This window comes from Podarcis vaucheri (genome assembly GCF_965113315.1).
Source record: "Podarcis vaucheri genome assembly, chromosome: 5".
In the NCBI taxonomy this organism is placed as follows: domain Eukaryota; kingdom Metazoa; phylum Chordata; class Lepidosauria; order Squamata; family Lacertidae; genus Podarcis; species Podarcis vaucheri.
The window spans coordinates 30,444,877-30,462,095 of NC_138763.1; the positions used below are offsets into that span (position 1 = coordinate 30,444,877).

The window sequence follows — 17,219 nt, forward strand, 5'->3', positions numbered from 1 at the left end:
TCTGTGCCTATCATGTTTTTTTATAGTCAAACTTGCATCCAATCCTGGAGTGGCCTTAATACAGCAGGCGAGTGTGGAAATAGTAGGCTGAAAACTGATGGACCTATCCTCTATTTATGTATGACAACAGCTAGATTAAGGCCAGTATCCTTTTTTCTTTTTTGTAAAGACAATATTTTAAAGTGCTAATTGAGATTTCAGACCAAATACCCTGGTGCAAACATTTCACAAATATCATCACTGCAACTGTGCCAATCCACAGTGGCAAACTATGTTAAGTATTGCTGAAACACTCATTAACCCAGTCCTTCATCCATAATTAATATTCAGGTAACCTGAGATTTGTTAATCTGCTACTCAATGCATTCTAGGATTGCCACCCCAACACAAGAAATAATGTTACAGTTACAAGCTGTATCTATTCCCACTATATAAACTGCATTTCACGTCCAAACCAAATGACCAAGCCTAATCATGTAACTGTTTATCAGAAATTCAAAATAATGCATGAAGGAAGCATAGAAAACAAAGTCAGGTTAGTATGACATAAGAGCATTAATATTAACTTTAAATCAATAATTCTAAAGATGTTTATATTATATTAAGCAAGTTCAATTGTGATAATGCCCAATCCGTAAGTACATGGCATAATAATTATTTGCAAAATTCTAGAAAAAGTACACTTGTTCTATTTTGAAGGGAAAATGAGGCAGAAAAGCAAGAGTGCTGCTCATTACATTCTACGTCCAGGTGAAGGTATGACTATTACCTGTTATTTCCCCTAGGCAGTACCAACGGTTAGTGACTGGTAGATAGAAGGGTTCAATCTGCATGAGGAAGAAATTACGAATCTCTCGTCCTCAGCTATTACTTCAATGGAAATTGCAGCCCTCAGCTGCTTTACAGCTAAGCGAGTTGGGAGACCACATCCCCCATCACAGCACTCTCATGTGATATTCGTTTTGAGCTCTGTGGTCAAATGTGTGAAGTCTGCATTTAGGTACTAATTTCTGCTTTCCACTTCCTGATTTGAAAATAGGCATGTGAGGGTGACAATCATACAAGGTAGATATTTTTTTAGAGCTCCCCAGAAGTTTATTGTGAACAATATAATGGGAGCTTGGTCCAACTTTACATAAACTGATATTTTCTGGCCAGTTTAATTCCTTTATTTTACCCTCTTTTTACCCTCATCAAAAAGATTTCGAATAAGATGCAGCAAAAGCCGTACCAGGTGGGGTACATTTCACTGCCTTGTTTTTTTGGGGGGAGCAAGCAAAAAACTGCATTACCATAGTTTAGATAATTCTTGAACAAAATATTCTGTCTGCTTTATAAGTCAACTCCCTTGGAAAGTCTCCATATTGAATAGCTCTCTCCAAAAATCATGTTCATACTGCTTTTTGATCCTATGTAGAAAGCAGCATTTACCACCTCACACCGTTAAACTAAACGAAAGAGAAACAACTGTATGCCAACTGTAGTAAAATACAGAACTTTTGTTTATTACCATTACAGAAGCTTAGAGTCAACATATTAAAGTAAAACCCTCTAACCTTCAATGAATATTGTACAAAATACACAGGATATGTTGAGCAAACTGCTGCTATGATTCAAGTAGTCACAAACTATCGCAACAGGTATCTAGCCTCTAATAAGGCCTATTAAGTTCTTGCATCCTGTCATGGAGATCTCAAAATAAGTTTAACAGAAACCTCGGGCAACATCCAACACTCTGGTTCTGTTAATGCAGTTGTCCACTTCCAGAATAGTTCCAGAAGGAACTTTTCCTTCCTCTTCCCTGCAGTTTTCTGCATGCCCTCAAAATCAGCTCTGGGTTGGAGGACTCTCCAGAGTAGATTTGGGAGGCATGGAGGAAAGGGAAGGGAAGGCCTATTGCACATGCAGAGTTTTGCTTGCAGTGCATGGGATACAAGCCTAGATCAATAAATCAAACAATGTGTGTCCCTACCAGAGTGGGATTCTTCATGAATAGAACTGAGCAAGAAGTTAAGTAGGTTCTATACTGCCCATCTAAAATCAGATTAGCTATAGTGTTCAAAATAATGACAGTTTGATATTTTATTTGATATTTTCCATGAGCCACAGAAAATGTCTCATGAGCTCCAGAGTAAAGAAGTGGGCAGCTCACTGAAGGCAATGAGTATCTTAAGTGAGATACTTCAAGATAACAGGGCTCATTCCTTTCCCTGCTATTCCCTTCCCCATTCCTTGACATATGTAGTTATTACAGAGCTTTCCTTCCTTACTCCAGCAGTCTCCTCCTGCAGCTCATTGCAATGAAGTGGGACTCAGTTTTCCCCTCATGCAACCTGATTTGTAGATGGCTTCTCCACTCTACTGCTCACTGAAAGGTGGCAGTCTCTTTATACACACACACCTTTTGGATTCCCGTGGCTCCCCCCCCCCCATCTGTTTTCCTCTCAGGGCTCACTGTGTCACCTTCTCTTCCCCCTCTTTCACACAAACTATCAAAGAGGAAGTGACACGTGCGGCTGACTGGTCTTGTGACATCTGTAAACCTATATAATGTTGTGCATAGGCTTTATTGGCTGATCACCAGGAGATTTTTCAGCATTACCATAAGCAGCTGTGGAAACGCATCCTGGAAGGATTCCTAAAGATTTAACAAAATTGGTTAGTGCAAATGCCGACAAAGACAAACACTTTTTTTCTAATATTTATTTTTTTCCACCTGCAAACTGTAGCAAAACATGATCAGCTTTATTATGCAGACAGGTATCCCTCTACATTATAGAGAATTTAGGCATGTATAAATAGAAGAGCTCTTTAGGAAAGGAAAAACACTTCAAGAAATGAATAAAACCTTCAATTTTGAACTCATAACTCCAAACAGCAATGGTTAAAATGATGTAGGCCATTCATTCCAAGAAATACGACAGCACCTTAAAGTGACTGATCTATTTCCCCCAGTAACGTTTTTCACATAACAATGTGTTAAAAGTTACAAATACTGATATGCACAAATAACTAATTCCTAAGGAAAAAATATGTACAGTACTGCAGCATAATGAATGTGGTATCTGCAATAACTTATTAGCCAATTTTAAAATACATGATACCATTAACATTCTCCTGCCAACGCACAGATAAAAAGATGTTTCCATGGCCCCTGTTTTGCACATTACCTGGTGTTTCTTGGTTTTAATACACAATGCAGGCTTTTTTATTTTTATTTTTGAAAGAGTTCTCTTGTGTTTAAAGCTAAGATCAGTGAAACAAGACAACAGTGCAAGAGGCGCAGAGATGTTGTGTGATCACATAAGAGTTCTTTTAGGTAAAGTGTCTATAAGGCTATAAGAAAGGATTGGTTGATGAGCTTCCTGTTGGAAATTGCCCTGCTGGTCCACCTGCCTAAAGAAAACAAAAGATAAGTCTCACACAAAAAGCCACATGCCAAGCATACCATCTGGACAAAACTTAATTTTTCAATTTCCTCTAGATGGGCCAACTGCCTATAATACATTTTTAGCAAAGACACAGGAGGAAAAGAGCTAACAGCATAGAGCAAATGTACACAGATGAGTGTGTGAAACAGGATGGGAGGTGAAAGTTTTACTTTTTTGTATCCCTTTGGAATCAGCTATGACTCCAAATATATAAAATTACAAGCATCAAGAGCATGGCCCCCTGCTCCATCCCAACTGAACTGTCTCATGAATCCAAGTCAATAAGGACAGAAAAAGTTACCTCCTGATCTAGACTACCATATCACCAGAGCTCACTTACCATAAAAGGATTACTAGATACTCCAACAGCTGTAACTTGCCCAAATGGGGTTACTACTGGTTTTGCCTGTCCAAATGCAGCAAAGCCGGCTCCTTTGTAATAAAATATCAGAAGTTAAATTTAGACTGGTAACCAAGTATCACACTGCGCACATACTCTGCCCTCAGCAATTAAACTCAATAAAGTATCTGATCCCAATCTAAACAATGGGACTTAATCACTTAGTTGACTTGCTTCCCTACTGTAGGTTTCTTCAACAAAATCATGTCAATTAAAAATACAACCTGAACTGCTCTCTGTGCACTCAGAAGGGTTTACTACAGGCTTCCTCAACCTCGGCCCTCCATATGTTTTGAGACTACAATTCCTAGCACCCCTGACCACTGGTCCTGCTAGCTAGGGATCATGGGAGTTGTACGCCATAAACATCTGGAGGGCCGAGGTTGAGGAAGCCTGGCTTACTACAACCATCTTAGTTTCTCTTGTGCCCAGTCCTTTAAGGCTGGGATCCTAGGTGTGTCTGAAATATAAAAATGCTAGCTAGCAAAGCCTATGAAACATGCATGTTTTTCTGACATAAAGGCACATTCAAACTTCACAGTATAAAATTATGCAGAAACTAAGTTTCTATTTAATCATGCAGTAGTATAGTTGCCAGATTCTTTAAGTGAAAAGATTCAGAGTATCATCTTGAAGACATTCCCTGTGTTTGTTAAGTAGCAACTTAGGTGTAACCTGGTTTTGCTAGGGCCAAACACAACTTATTTAGAAATTATAACACTCTTTTCCTTATAAAAGAAAAGGAAGGCTGACAAAATTTATTTGCACAATAAAAACAGCTCATGCTAGTAGAATAAATTTCACAACAATTGTTTCTGTGTCTAAGGACAAAGAACATGAGAATATAAAATACGCTGCTCAGGTGACTCTCCCCACCCTCCTCCCTGCACCAACGTTATACCACCAGTGATATTCTGAAGCAGCAATGTAACATTCAATTGATGTTACACAGTATAGGCAAATTCTCTTGAAATAAACAGTCTCAACTTCCAAGACATTCTTAAGCTACTATTGTATACTCCCATCAGCTAAAACAAAATGTAACATGCAAGCATTTACCATTTGGTTGCTGAGTGAAAGCAGCCTGAGGAAAGGCTGCCTGGGCTGGGAATGCAGGCTGCTGGAAGTTACCACTAAAGCTAGTAGGAAGACTGTATGAGGCAGTTGTTCCAAATCCTGCAGGCATGCTCATGGATGCTGTGCCAAATGTTGCTGCTGGTAAGGGAAATGTAAGCATTCAATTATTTTTGAGCTATGATTTTTCTGTGAAGTCACGCATATCCTCAGAATCCCTTAATGAAGCAGCCAGTCACATGGCTAGCCTTAAAACTATTAAGCTTCTGGATTTTCTAAGAACACGGCCAAAAATTCGTTGGGCCTGTTCCTTTTGACAACATAACATTTGCCAGTATCTCTGCCTAGATATTTCCAAATGTTTTTTTTTAAAAAAAACAGAACATGGAAACTAGATATAACAGGCAATCAGGATGTGATTTTCAGTGAATACAAGATAGACGGAAATTATTTAGAGGGGGCAAAAATACAAAACAGGCAGCTAATTTCAAGATAAAAGGGCAGGAAAAAGCACCTAATTTCAAAAGTGCAATGGAGCCATTTAGCTCAGTAATTCAAGAGCACTTTCAGAAATAATTTAACGAGGAAAGAATGAGCAGAAAGCATTAGAACACTGCTGCCTGTTCACTGAGGTGCAAACCACTATTAAATTCTGTTCAATACACAGCAGTTGTCAAGATTCAAGAGCAGCTTCATTGGCTACCTCAGTGAAATTTTTACTCTGACAACTGATCTTTCTGCCCTTTCAAGCTGATTTTTGAGGGAGGTACTACTCAAGAAAACTCTTAACCCGGGTCACAGTAAAGAAAAGAAAAATATTTTTCAGTGGCAGCACTGCATGTGAAACAGTCTAGTAATTAATTTATACCTAATATTACTAGACATATAAAAGTCTCACAAGAATTTCTAGAACATTATTTTACTGAACCAGGAACTATTTTTGCTTTATTTACAGATTTAGAATGACGCTTCCAAGGAATTTGTTGTTGAGATCTGGCACAGATTTATGTCATCACATCCATCAATAGTTATGGCTAGCCAGGAAATACATGGCATAAGAGTTAACGGAAGGGAATTGTGGAATAAGGCGGCCACACATGACTAGAAAAATAGACAAGATACAAATAGTGCACTGACAGAACTTACACAAGCTACTATTAGCAGAGAGGATACTTAATAGTGAAGCTTGCTAAAACAGCAAAGCCAAACACATTGTGGCAAAATGGTTTGGCGCTATGACTCATTTCACTTGAGCTACTATGAACACAAGCTTCAAAACTCCACTCATTTTAAGCACCTACTAATGTGACCATGGACGTAAGGTAACAATTTCCGCTTACAATCCTAAACGCACTTACTTGACAGCAAGTCCCAATGAAATAAATGGCATGTACTTTTGAGTATGTGTGTTTAGGAGCGAGGTGTAAAATGTATTAACATTTACACCGAGTAATGTCATCATGTATTTCAGGTGCATCACCATCCATGCCCACTCCATTTCAGAATATGGAAGGAGGGTTGAAAAAGTCGTACATGCAGAGAAACCAGTAACTGGCAATAAGCTATCACAAGCAAATGGACAGTTAGCCACATGAAGCTCATATAAAATGTGGCCACCTACCAAAGTGAGCCTGAGGAAATATATGAGAGTGCATTGCTCCTGAGAGGCCTTATGGGAAGTCACAAAGAGACCAGACAGTGTCAAATGATTTATAAACAACTTCTCGCAGAAATATTTTTGCATGATAAAATAGCCAGTATTTAAACACCGTTTAAAAATTCAGAATACTTCATAGACTATGTGTAAGTCACTTGTCAAATTCATTCCTCTAATAAAGAAACTATACAAGTTTTAATGTGCACAAGGGCCCAAAAGCCGCAAGGATAAATGTGTAAATTTTATTGCATACATTATATATGTTAAATGAACTACAAAGATTAAGTGTTCTAAAAGTAGCAACACAATGCAAATGTCTGAAACACAAATATATAAACAATTCAATTTATACTTTAAAAAGCAGGAAGTGGAAGATTTTTATCTGGACTTATCTATGTTCCCTGCTTCTAATTGTCTGTCCCAGATTGATAAAGCTACAACAAAAGCACAGACGTCTCCCCACTTACACAAATTTGACTTACATGCGACTGCGTATATGCATGACACTGGGAAATAATTAAATAAATTGATTTCAACCACAAAAAGGTGTAAAAAGAGCAAAAACATCCTGCAGGAAAACTACAAAAATGGTGCAAAAAGATCAGGAAAATGGCTAGCAATCCCATGAGCCTTTGCACCAACCTATGAGGCCTGTGGAAAGTTGAGTTTGAGAAAGGAGGTTTGTAGGGAGGTTTTTCAAGGGCTTTCCAGAGGTTTAGACAGTGTTTACAGGCTTCTTAGATGCTGCTCCCCACTCTACGCAATTTCACGTATATGTGTGGTCCCCGGGAACATAACCCCCGCATAAGTGGGGAGACGCCTGCATTTGATTTCATAAGAGCTTAACTATATTTAGCATGTTAGTCTGCCTCAAAGTTAAAATTCTATAGTACCAGAAGGTAAACATTAATTGCTATCAAACAAATGCATAGCATGTTTTCTTTTTCTAACCTGTTGCTGCTCTGCTATTGGTTTGGAATGGGTTCGTTGAAGGTGCTACTGCGGCTACAGGGGCAGCCACAAATGGATTTGTGGATGGTGTTGCTGAAAAATTAAGAATGGACATTTTTAACACACTATACATCCCTCAAATTGCCTATCAAAAGAAAACAGCATGATAACTCTTATGTTTAAGACATATTTTTATCATTTCCTGGTTAAAGAGGAGCCTGGCACAGCTAGGCACATTTGCCTTCAAGATGTAGAGCATAGCTACTGGAACAGGAAAAATGGGGTCGTGCAGCTGAATCTCTCAAACACAGTTTAGCAATATGGCTTAGTAATGTTTTACAATACCTCCAAACTGAGCAGGAACGCTTGATGACGCAGGCTGTGTCTGTGTATTAGCACCCACTGGTACTGTTCCAAAAGCATTACTGGAAATAATTCACATTCATCAAGATCAGAGTCAGTTACTTAACAATTAAGACACCTACAGCTAATTACTGCATGTGAAAACATAGGAGGCTGTTAAATCACATTTTGCCGGGGGGGGGGGGGGTTGGTTCCATTTCGTTCAACTTAAACCACAAGTCAAAAGCTAACTGGTGCTAGATCAGAATTTGTTTTCCCCAGTAGCCAAAAGTAGTCACAGCTGTATAACAAAATAAACGTAATTACGGTTCAAGCAGAAACTTGCACTTCTAGACAGTTACAATAATAATATATTTAATTTCTTTTGACATGGCTAGTACCAAGTTTTGCAAACCTCTCTCTATGAAAAGATTTGAACCAATTATGCCATTATAACCAATAAAAATATTCATACAAATGGCTTATCCCTGAAAACAATTTAAAGCAATCCGAATTTTATCTTGGAAGTAAGCCTCACTGAACTCAACAAGACTTAATTCCAAGTAAGTGTCTATAGGAATGCAGCCCTAAAGCACTGAGAATACTGAAAGCGTTTTCCCCTTTTGCCAGAATATTTGTTACATTTTTATTCTTCCTACTCTGAGTTGGTGATACTTATAGCTTGTTAAAAACCTTTCATCTGAGTAAACCAATCAACCTCTTCATCCTCCCACTGAAGCCGAAACTCCCAATGCAACTGCAATTTTTAAACTATGGGTTTTCACAAAATGTCTGCACTTCAAAATTTTACCATTTCATTTTTTTGCCATTTGTAAACATGACTGGTTTACAACAACTTCTATCAAGAAAGAGTACCTGCTAACATTACTGGTGGAAGTATATGCATTACTAGAGGTTGCTGTGGAGCTGAACACACTGTCTAATTCTGCTAGAGCTGCATACTTGTCTGAAGATGCACTTGGCTGGCTTGGGGCTGACACAGTGGGACCTGCTGGTACTGTATGGGCAGCACCAAAGCCACTTCCTGGCTCACTACCACCTAGGAAGAAAGAGACCAGATTAAAAATTCACAGAGTAGATTTCTTTAGAGGTTAAGTTAGCAATAACTGAGATGACATTTTTTTGTTGAGCAACCTACTATTAGAGAGTGGCAACCATGCTTTTCCATTTTCTTTAAAATTAGAGAAAGTCATGCTCCCAGCAAATGCAAACCTTCTCCATGGCAGCATTAAACTTTATTCAACATATTGTATCAAACCAAACCTTGTATTCACCTCATTTTCAGAAATATGAACATTAAAAGAGAGTCCCAAGTCAGGAGCACTTTCTGAAAGTCACACATGGACATAGGCTGACCTGTTCAATGTAATACAATCAGCTCATGCAAGACCAGCATACATGTTAGGAATGCCATGTGGATGCTTGTTTTAACTGCTATTCATATGTAGAACCTAAGTAAGCAGATCAAACACTACCTCCAAAATCGTTGTGGTAGTGTGAGACAAGTGAAGAGTCACTGCATGTGAATGGCTTTTCACATGGTAACAGCCATTCAAAGTGAACCCTTTTATATTTAATATCTAGAAAACAAAAAGATGATTGACTAAAGATATGAAAAGAAATTGTGGCAAACTCCAGCATTACACAAGCAGGTTTCTGATTATGTAACAGGCCTTCCTTTCTTTCCGCCCTGCTCCCTTCGTCTGCTCCAGAGCACCCTTGAACCCTCCAGAGCAAATTTGGGAGGCTCGCAGGGAGGAATTAGAAATCTCATTGCATAGTGGTGTTTCTTCTGCTGACACACAAACACCACTGGATTTTGCCCTAATAAATGTGCATCATTTTTTGTATCTGTGTCTAGCATATTGCAACTTTAATATGATACTGAACAAAGAAAATGAAACCTACATACCCAATAATCAATTACATAGCTTCCATCCCAAACAGTTCAACACAAGTTATTCTCTGTAGTGTTAAACTTCTAACATCATGAAAATCTTAAAAATTAGAGTACAGTTAAAGGCTGTAATTTTTTTGCTTAGGAGACACACATTCACAAGCCTTTGAGTCCTTAACCTCAATTGGAGGGTACATTCCTGAAATTACTGAGCTTTATTTTATAAGATTATATCCTGCAAATTCCTTCAAAGGACCCCAGGGCAAGTGTATCCAATGTTGGTCCTACTCAAAGTAGACCTGTTGAAATTAATGAATATGCCCAACATGGGTCCATTGATTTCCATAGGTCTACTCTGAGGAAAAACGTAGTTGGACACAATCCACTGTTTGAGAGCCCAATGAGATCAGGATGAGGCTTCTGCTAGTTTCCTCATTGTTAAGAGGCTTTTTCCTAGCTTAGCTGCAGGAAATAAAGAAACCAAATGGTTGCAGAGCTGGCCAGGGAAAAGCTGATATTAAATACTAACAGTTAACTTGTACTATTATCCTTTCTTTATTTATTTATACACCACACCCCTCATACAAAATATCAGGGCAGTGTACAACAAGGTCCACAAACACAAAAAAACAGAAGGCATAATAAAAGGAATACAGCAATTTTATATTTTTAAGATATATTTATAACCCTAGGCCCTTTTTTTTTTTGCTTATATATCATATTGGGCTAATAGAGTATTTCTGATTCTTAGTGGACCCATAGCTCTAGGTTAATGAGAAATGTATCCCACAGAGGACTTTGAACTTAGTTTGAAATACTGTACTGCATTCCAAACACCTCCTTTATTATAGATGTTCAGCTTTAGGCATATTTCTACTTTATTTGAAACTCGATAGAATTTATAAGGGTACGAGAGACCCAAGAGCCAGTGTGGTGCAGTGGTTGTAGTGTCAGATTAGAACCAGGAAGACCTATTCTGCCATATCCCCATTCAGCCATCAAGTTCTCTATCTGATTTCACAACCCTCTTTCTTTAATTGATTGATTGATTGATTGATTGATTGATTGATTGATTGATACCTGGGTGTCTTACAAAGTTAAAATTACAATAAAACAATTTAAACAACCCAGCTCACAAGGTTGCAATGAGAGGCAAGGGAGCAGGAGCAAGAGATCCATCTATGCTACCCTGACCTGCTTGGAAGAAAAGATGGACAGAAACTCTGGAACATTGTACCACAAGTCAGCTAGTCATGTATTTCTGGAAATTGCAGTTTTGGTGCACAAATTTCCGAATGATGGGTGACCATTCAGCAGCTGTTGTGAGTGGACATTTCTACTCTGGTTTTTTAAGCTTGAAGGGAACCTGGCTGGATGGTCCCTTGTGAACTTTAAGGCTACTTTGCCTTTCGAAAATATGAGATATAATAACTGCAACACATAAATCTCCACAAGTTCATTTTTATAACTGCATCAGAGGGTTTTTATGCATTGTGGATAAAAAATACATTGTGACATTGATACAAAAATAAGCAGGGAAAGTAGAAGAAAAGTTGAAAAAATATTCAGGTTCTAAGATCTCTATTTCTAGCATCACCAACTTGACCACATTTTGAGTTCTCTGATGGTATTAACTACACTGAAAGAGATGTATTTCCTTGGAAGCTTTGTCCTCAGTCAAATCAAATGCGTCATCACCTATATACACAGTGACATAACACCACCAGATAACTGACAGAATATAAATGGTGCTCTGGATCCTGGTGTGGATGGAGGAAACAACCGAATAGAGTAGGGACCACTATTACTGCACTAATTTTCCTTTTCCAGATCTACAATGCTTGCACGACTGCCAGTGTATCACATTTTCGAGCAATAGGGTATCAGTTTATATGGTGTATAGCAATCAGAAACATTTTAGGTAAACAATCAAAACATTTTAATTTCATCAGACTTTATTTTAGTTTTTATTTTGCTGTCTATTGTTTTTTCATTTGTTTTAATAGTGGTTTTACTGTTCTCATATTTTTATTGTATCAAGATTTTAGGGGGTTTAGGGTTTTTTTTATGCAAACTGCCTTGGGAGCCCTTAAGAGGGCCAAAAGGAAGTCTATAAACGTTTCATAAATAAATGCCTACTAGAACATAACAGAACACCACTACTGCCAAGATAAATAGTGTAAGAGAACAGGTCAAAGAATAAGAATTAGTACCTTGCCCTGTGCTGAAGATATTATCTAAATTAGCAAGAGCTGCATATTTATCTGCTGACTGGAGGTTCGGTTTATTCACTGCAGCTTTACTGGCTGCAGTTGTGTTGCTCTGAGAAGCACTGAAGGCTCCAAAATCAGCACTGGAGGATTTGGGGAAGTTATCAAAGTGTGCAAAGTTAGCATTCACTGATCCAGCGCTCCCACCTGTAACAAAATAAGTTAAACATGATGGATACTTTCAAGCTCAATGAATGTCTCTTCAAATACTATTGGTGGCCATGTGCGGACATGTTTAAAGGGTCACAAATTTCAAGAAGCTTCTCCTATGGCCAGGTTTTCACTTGGTTAAAATAGCCGGTTTTTATTTCCAAAATCTAAAAGCCCTAGCTTACCAGTGCTATAGCAGAGTGCTGCAAGAGTAGGTGTCGCAACAAGGCTAACCTCAACGATTCACATAAGCAGCAAGTATTTTAATATTGTATCTCCTGCTGCAAATTTAGTTAAGTAAGAATTCCTTTGACTAATCATACTTTGATTATTTCTGACAGGGAAGCAGAAATATCAAGTTAAGAAGTAAACACAAAGGATCCTAAGGCTTTATTGTGACCTTAATTTCTTTCTTCCCAGGGACTACTGTTGTGGGCACCCCACATCCTATTGCTATCTTTGACGAACAAAGATAGCTGAAAGGCGTAGAAGGAGTGAACACCACATTTTAAAAATAAAATAAAATCCACATCAGTACCTGTGACAACCATGCATTTAATGTTTTCAAATTTAAACTGAAAGAGATTCCACTCAAAGGCTGCCACCAAGTGGTCCTTAACTACTGATGAATATCTGATTCCACTGTTGAAGGTAACAGCATATACAGCCTCTTTCCTCACAAGAGACTGCCACTGGATGACCTGACTCATGACAACATTTGAGAGATCAGTTTGTGTGGGTTCTACAAAATTTGTCATTAAAATTTCCATCCTTAATACCTCAAAACTCCAATTATGAGATACTGACCAGGTTTTATATAGCTATCCTAAAGTTATTAGATTCTCATATATGCTGATAATTCAGTGACATTTTCAATTTGCAGGAAAAAGAAAACCATTTTAACTTTGACTCCAACTGTTTATATTAGGAGGTCTCAATCAAGTGCTGCTCTAGTAAACTACAAGCTAACATCTTTTAATTCAATGGCTAATAAGAAAAGCTTGACATGAAAATGAAAAAAAGAAAGAAAGGAATTGTAAATGAAGTGAGCTGAGTTTCCCACCTTGGTGGAACTTACTGCGCACAGCCTGGAGAGGGAAAGCGGAAGTAGTAAATTCACCAAAACTGCAGCTAGATGAAAGCGTTCTGAACGCTGGACAGCCAGAAATTGTGTGAGGGGTTAAAGTTAACAAAAGGGAAAAACAAAATTTTAAAAGAAAATCTTAAGACAACACACTTAAAAAAGGAAAAGAAAAAAGAAAATAAGTCAGCCATAGATCAAGACAAGCAAACATTATACAACATGACCGAAATTAAAGAAAAAGCAAAGCAGTAGCCCTTACACATGAGATTATTTTTTTTCGTGATCGAGTAATGTACTTGTGTTACATTAAATTAGTTTCTTCTCTAGTTGCAGTGTATTTATCATCAACTTGGAATATGGAAAGCAGTATTCTTTAATTTAGCCAATATTCTACAGTGCCAACAAACACGACACAAATATTTCATGTGTAGGGATAATTAAGAAGCTACAGGGCAAAAACTTCATGCGAGAAAAAAGCACAATCCACACCAAACAAAAGGCAGCATTCATTACAGGTTTCCCCAGAGCTTCAAAGTGTGTGTGTTAAGACAACTAGATGAAGAAAAGAGTTAAGATATTCTAAATTGTGTCCAGATTAGTTTACATTAAGAAAGCTAACAAAGTTAGAGCGTTTCTACCTGTATTTTGGTGCTGAAAAGCAGACTGACTTGCTGTGGGGAAACCACCAAAATTACTCGAACCACTAGACTGTCCAAATGCATCAAAGTTTGCAAAACCTGCATTTGCAGAGTTCTGCGCTGTAAATTGCAAATGAACAAAACATGTTAATGGTATGAAAACAAAAAATAGGTCATAAACTGAATCAGATTATGGTAGGCTTTGAGGGTAGCAAAGCTGCACCTCAAACATGCCACTGACATAAATTGTCACTTATGAAGTATGGGACAAATAATTTTGAAAACATAACCTCCAAATGGGAATATAGTTATTTCCATGGGATCTGTGCAAGATACATAGAACTGATGTTTGTCTCTCATGCTGGTCCGCAACACAGAAAATATCACTTCTGCTGATCACAATACCTCCAAACACACATTTTTTGTAATGGATAATAAATAAGTTGCACTTTTTTAAAAAATAGAAAAACAGCTATCAAATTCCACCTCACACAATTTGGAGTTCTTTTAGGATGTCATCATATTGCAATACTCCTGGGTCTCTGTTGGATAGAGCAATGGGCCAGTTGGATCTTTGTTCACTGCTACTATGGCATCCATTTAGGACAGCTTCATCTCGTATCATGGTGATCTTACAACATTTTGGCTGACGTACAAAGCAGGCTGCAAGTTCTGTGCACCCAAGGCTTTTGGTGTTACTTGAACAGAAAATATCCATGCCACAAAATAGCTCTTGAAACTGTGAAGGAGTTTCATAAGCATTGTGCAATATGCAATGGAAAGTCAGTAACCCCACTGGGTATAGACAATCCCCTTGAGCTCACCTAAGGTAGCTCTCTGGGCCATGGCCTTTGAGAAGTTACTGAGCCATAAAAGAAGACAAGACAGCCAATATAAATTTTAAGAGAAAAAGCCAAAAGGAAGGGAAACAACACTGTCAAATATTGGGCCAAAAGAAATTAGGATTTTTAGTATTTCCATCACTTTACAATATTGAGAATGTAAGGCAAGTAACAAAGTGCACACATTACAAAGTTGTCCATAGACGCAACAAAGTTAATCCAAGTTTGAATATATTGTTCCTATAATCACTTCCAGAAGCATGCAATCAAAGAGTTAACTAGTGAGTTGAAACCACTCTGAAATTCAGCACCTCTTTCTGTTGTTCCTTTAGACTGCCAGATCACAGAGGTTCAGTAACAATAGAAAACAGAGTTCATAGAATTCCCATCAGGGCCTGGACTTGGAAAACTTTTATCACCCTTGGCACTCTCAATTTTAGTTTCCAGCCCTCAAAGCTTTTCTTGCCTCTTCCCTTCCATCAATCATGCACCATTGCTTCTTTCTTCAGTAGAAAGTGTCCAACTTTATTTTCCTTTGGTTCCTGCATTATTTGTTACTCCTTTTAACTGCCCTGACTTTTCGTAAGCCTGATATGCACTCCTCTCTCCTTCTGCTACAAAGCACATTGTTCTCTCCTCATGCATAATCTCCACCTATCCTTCCGTCCTGGTTCTTCTCTCAGTTCATTGCTTACTCTGCTCCTTTCATCCAACCTCCTTGCTTCTGAGTCAAAATCCCTCAGGGGTGTTGGGAAATGCATGCAAGCAGTGGCCAGACCCAAATGCAAGCAGTCAGACAAGCATTCACTTATAAAATTGTACCCAATTCACCTACGATCCATATATTTAATTTCTCACACATACACAGAGAGAATGGAAGAGGAAGAAGGAAGTCCTGAGAGGGAATTCCCAAGAATCAGCATGGGATTAGAAATCCCAAGCAGTTAGTATGCATTCTGTGCTTACTGCTCACTTTCCTTGATGACCAGTGATGAAGAAGCTTCTCTTCCTCTACTGACAGCACAGAAGCAGAGCAAGGTGCTGGAAGAGGGACAGAGCAATTCTCCATGTCACCTGTCTCCCTCTGCAGTCAGGACATATGAATTAAACAAGCATGGGGTTGGGCCATGCAGAAAGGATCCAGATACAATATAGGCCCGATCTGGCTTAAGGTCTGGCAGCTCTCCACCCGTTCTGTAAAGGCCACTCACCACAGAATGCCACACCAATACATTTGCTTAAAACACAACCAACGGTACTCATTTCGCATACATAACTATTTGCATAAACAGAAGTGAATGAATAAATTGAGAGCTGGTATAATATATTCAATTATACAAACTGTCAGGTGCTTGATTATCAGGCTACTCAGTATGTTATCCTTTCAACCTTCCCTTTGCAATGTAAGAATAATGACCTACCTTGTGGTAAGGATTATTGAGAGAACGTATGCAAAACACTATGAACAATTTAATTGTAGATTTGGTATTCCATATAAGCTATACTACCAGTACTAAATTATCAATTTATGATCCTAAAATAATAGATTGGAAGGGCCAGATGTTTAAAACAATAAATAGTGCACAATTTCAATAAATAAGGTTTTCATAATGGTGAGGGACTGCCTTTTTGCCAGTTATTTCAGAATTAAGACAGGCCAATCAGTCCACTTTTTCAGACTAAGTTTCCTGCTTACATTTAACAGTAAAGGGAAAGTGGCAATTTCAGTGTAACAGCTAAGTGGAAAATTTAACCATTCTTATTGAAGCAAATTGGGCAAATAGTTTTTTAAAACAAACAAACAAAACTATACTATGTGCATTTGTAGGGACTGAATTTCAATATCAGTTATCAGTAACAAATCCAGGAATGGAAAAGACTATTACCTGTATGACTGTTGAAATGTGCAAAATTAGCAAAATTCGCTGTGGCTGTGGAATGAGGAGCAGGAGCAGCAAATATGTCTGAACCAAGGTCAGAGAGAAGATCAAACTGTTTCTTTTCTTGTGACTGTCCTTGAGATCGATTTACAACAGGAGACTGTAAACAACAAGTTAAAGTTGGCTAAACAAACATGAAGAGAGATTAATCCAAGGTTTTATTCCTGATGTAGAAGGACACACCACTTTACTTTTCACCCAGATCAAGTTATTCTATCTGATAATGCACTAAGGGATCTGTGCAACCATTCCATCCCTCCAACTCTCTGCGAGTAGAGGAAGGTTTTGACCTGGCACAGAAAGAATAACAAAGTTGGTGCCAGGAATGCCTAGCTGGAGAGAGCATTCCACAAAGGTCCACTGCTATAAAGGCCCTTTGTCATCATGCTCTGAACCTCTCTCAGAGGGGGTAACTGTAGGGCCTCAAATATTGACTTAAGAGTATGGTTGGGTTCATAGCAGGAGAGGCATTCTGTTAAATATTGGAGTCCTGAGCCATGTAAGGCTTTGCAAGTTTAAATG

At 38.2% G+C, this 17,219-nt stretch overlaps 1 protein-coding gene across 24 annotated transcripts in view; it reads right to left on the minus strand.

Annotated features, from left to right (window-relative positions):
- Positions 1-1,484: 1,484 nt before the first annotated feature.
- AGFG1 (ArfGAP with FG repeats 1) overlaps positions 1,485-17,219 on the minus strand; it is a 28,431-nt gene continuing 12,696 nt past the window's right edge. For 2 of the 24 annotated variants that reach the window (XM_082224250.1, XM_082224256.1), the window contains exons 5-15: positions 16,644-16,797; positions 13,916-14,035; positions 13,257-13,346; positions 11,987-12,190; positions 8,732-8,915; positions 7,859-7,938; positions 7,514-7,606; positions 6,527-6,574; positions 4,891-5,046; positions 3,772-3,863; positions 1,485-3,396 (exon numbers count right to left, since the gene is read on the minus strand). In XM_082224250.1, the coding sequence (XP_082080376.1) occupies positions 3,337-3,396; positions 3,772-3,863; positions 4,891-5,046; positions 6,527-6,574; positions 7,514-7,606; positions 7,859-7,938; positions 8,732-8,915; positions 11,987-12,190; positions 13,257-13,346; positions 13,916-14,035; positions 16,644-16,797 (1,281 nt within the window). In that variant the 3' untranslated portion in view covers positions 1,485-3,336. The remainder of the gene's footprint in view (positions 3,397-3,771; positions 3,864-4,890; positions 5,047-6,526; positions 6,575-7,513; positions 7,607-7,858; positions 7,939-8,731; positions 8,916-11,986; positions 12,191-13,256; positions 13,347-13,915; positions 14,036-16,643; positions 16,798-17,219) is intronic. The other 22 variants (XM_082224271.1, XM_082224267.1, XM_082224261.1 and 19 more) reach the window with 22 other exon arrangements.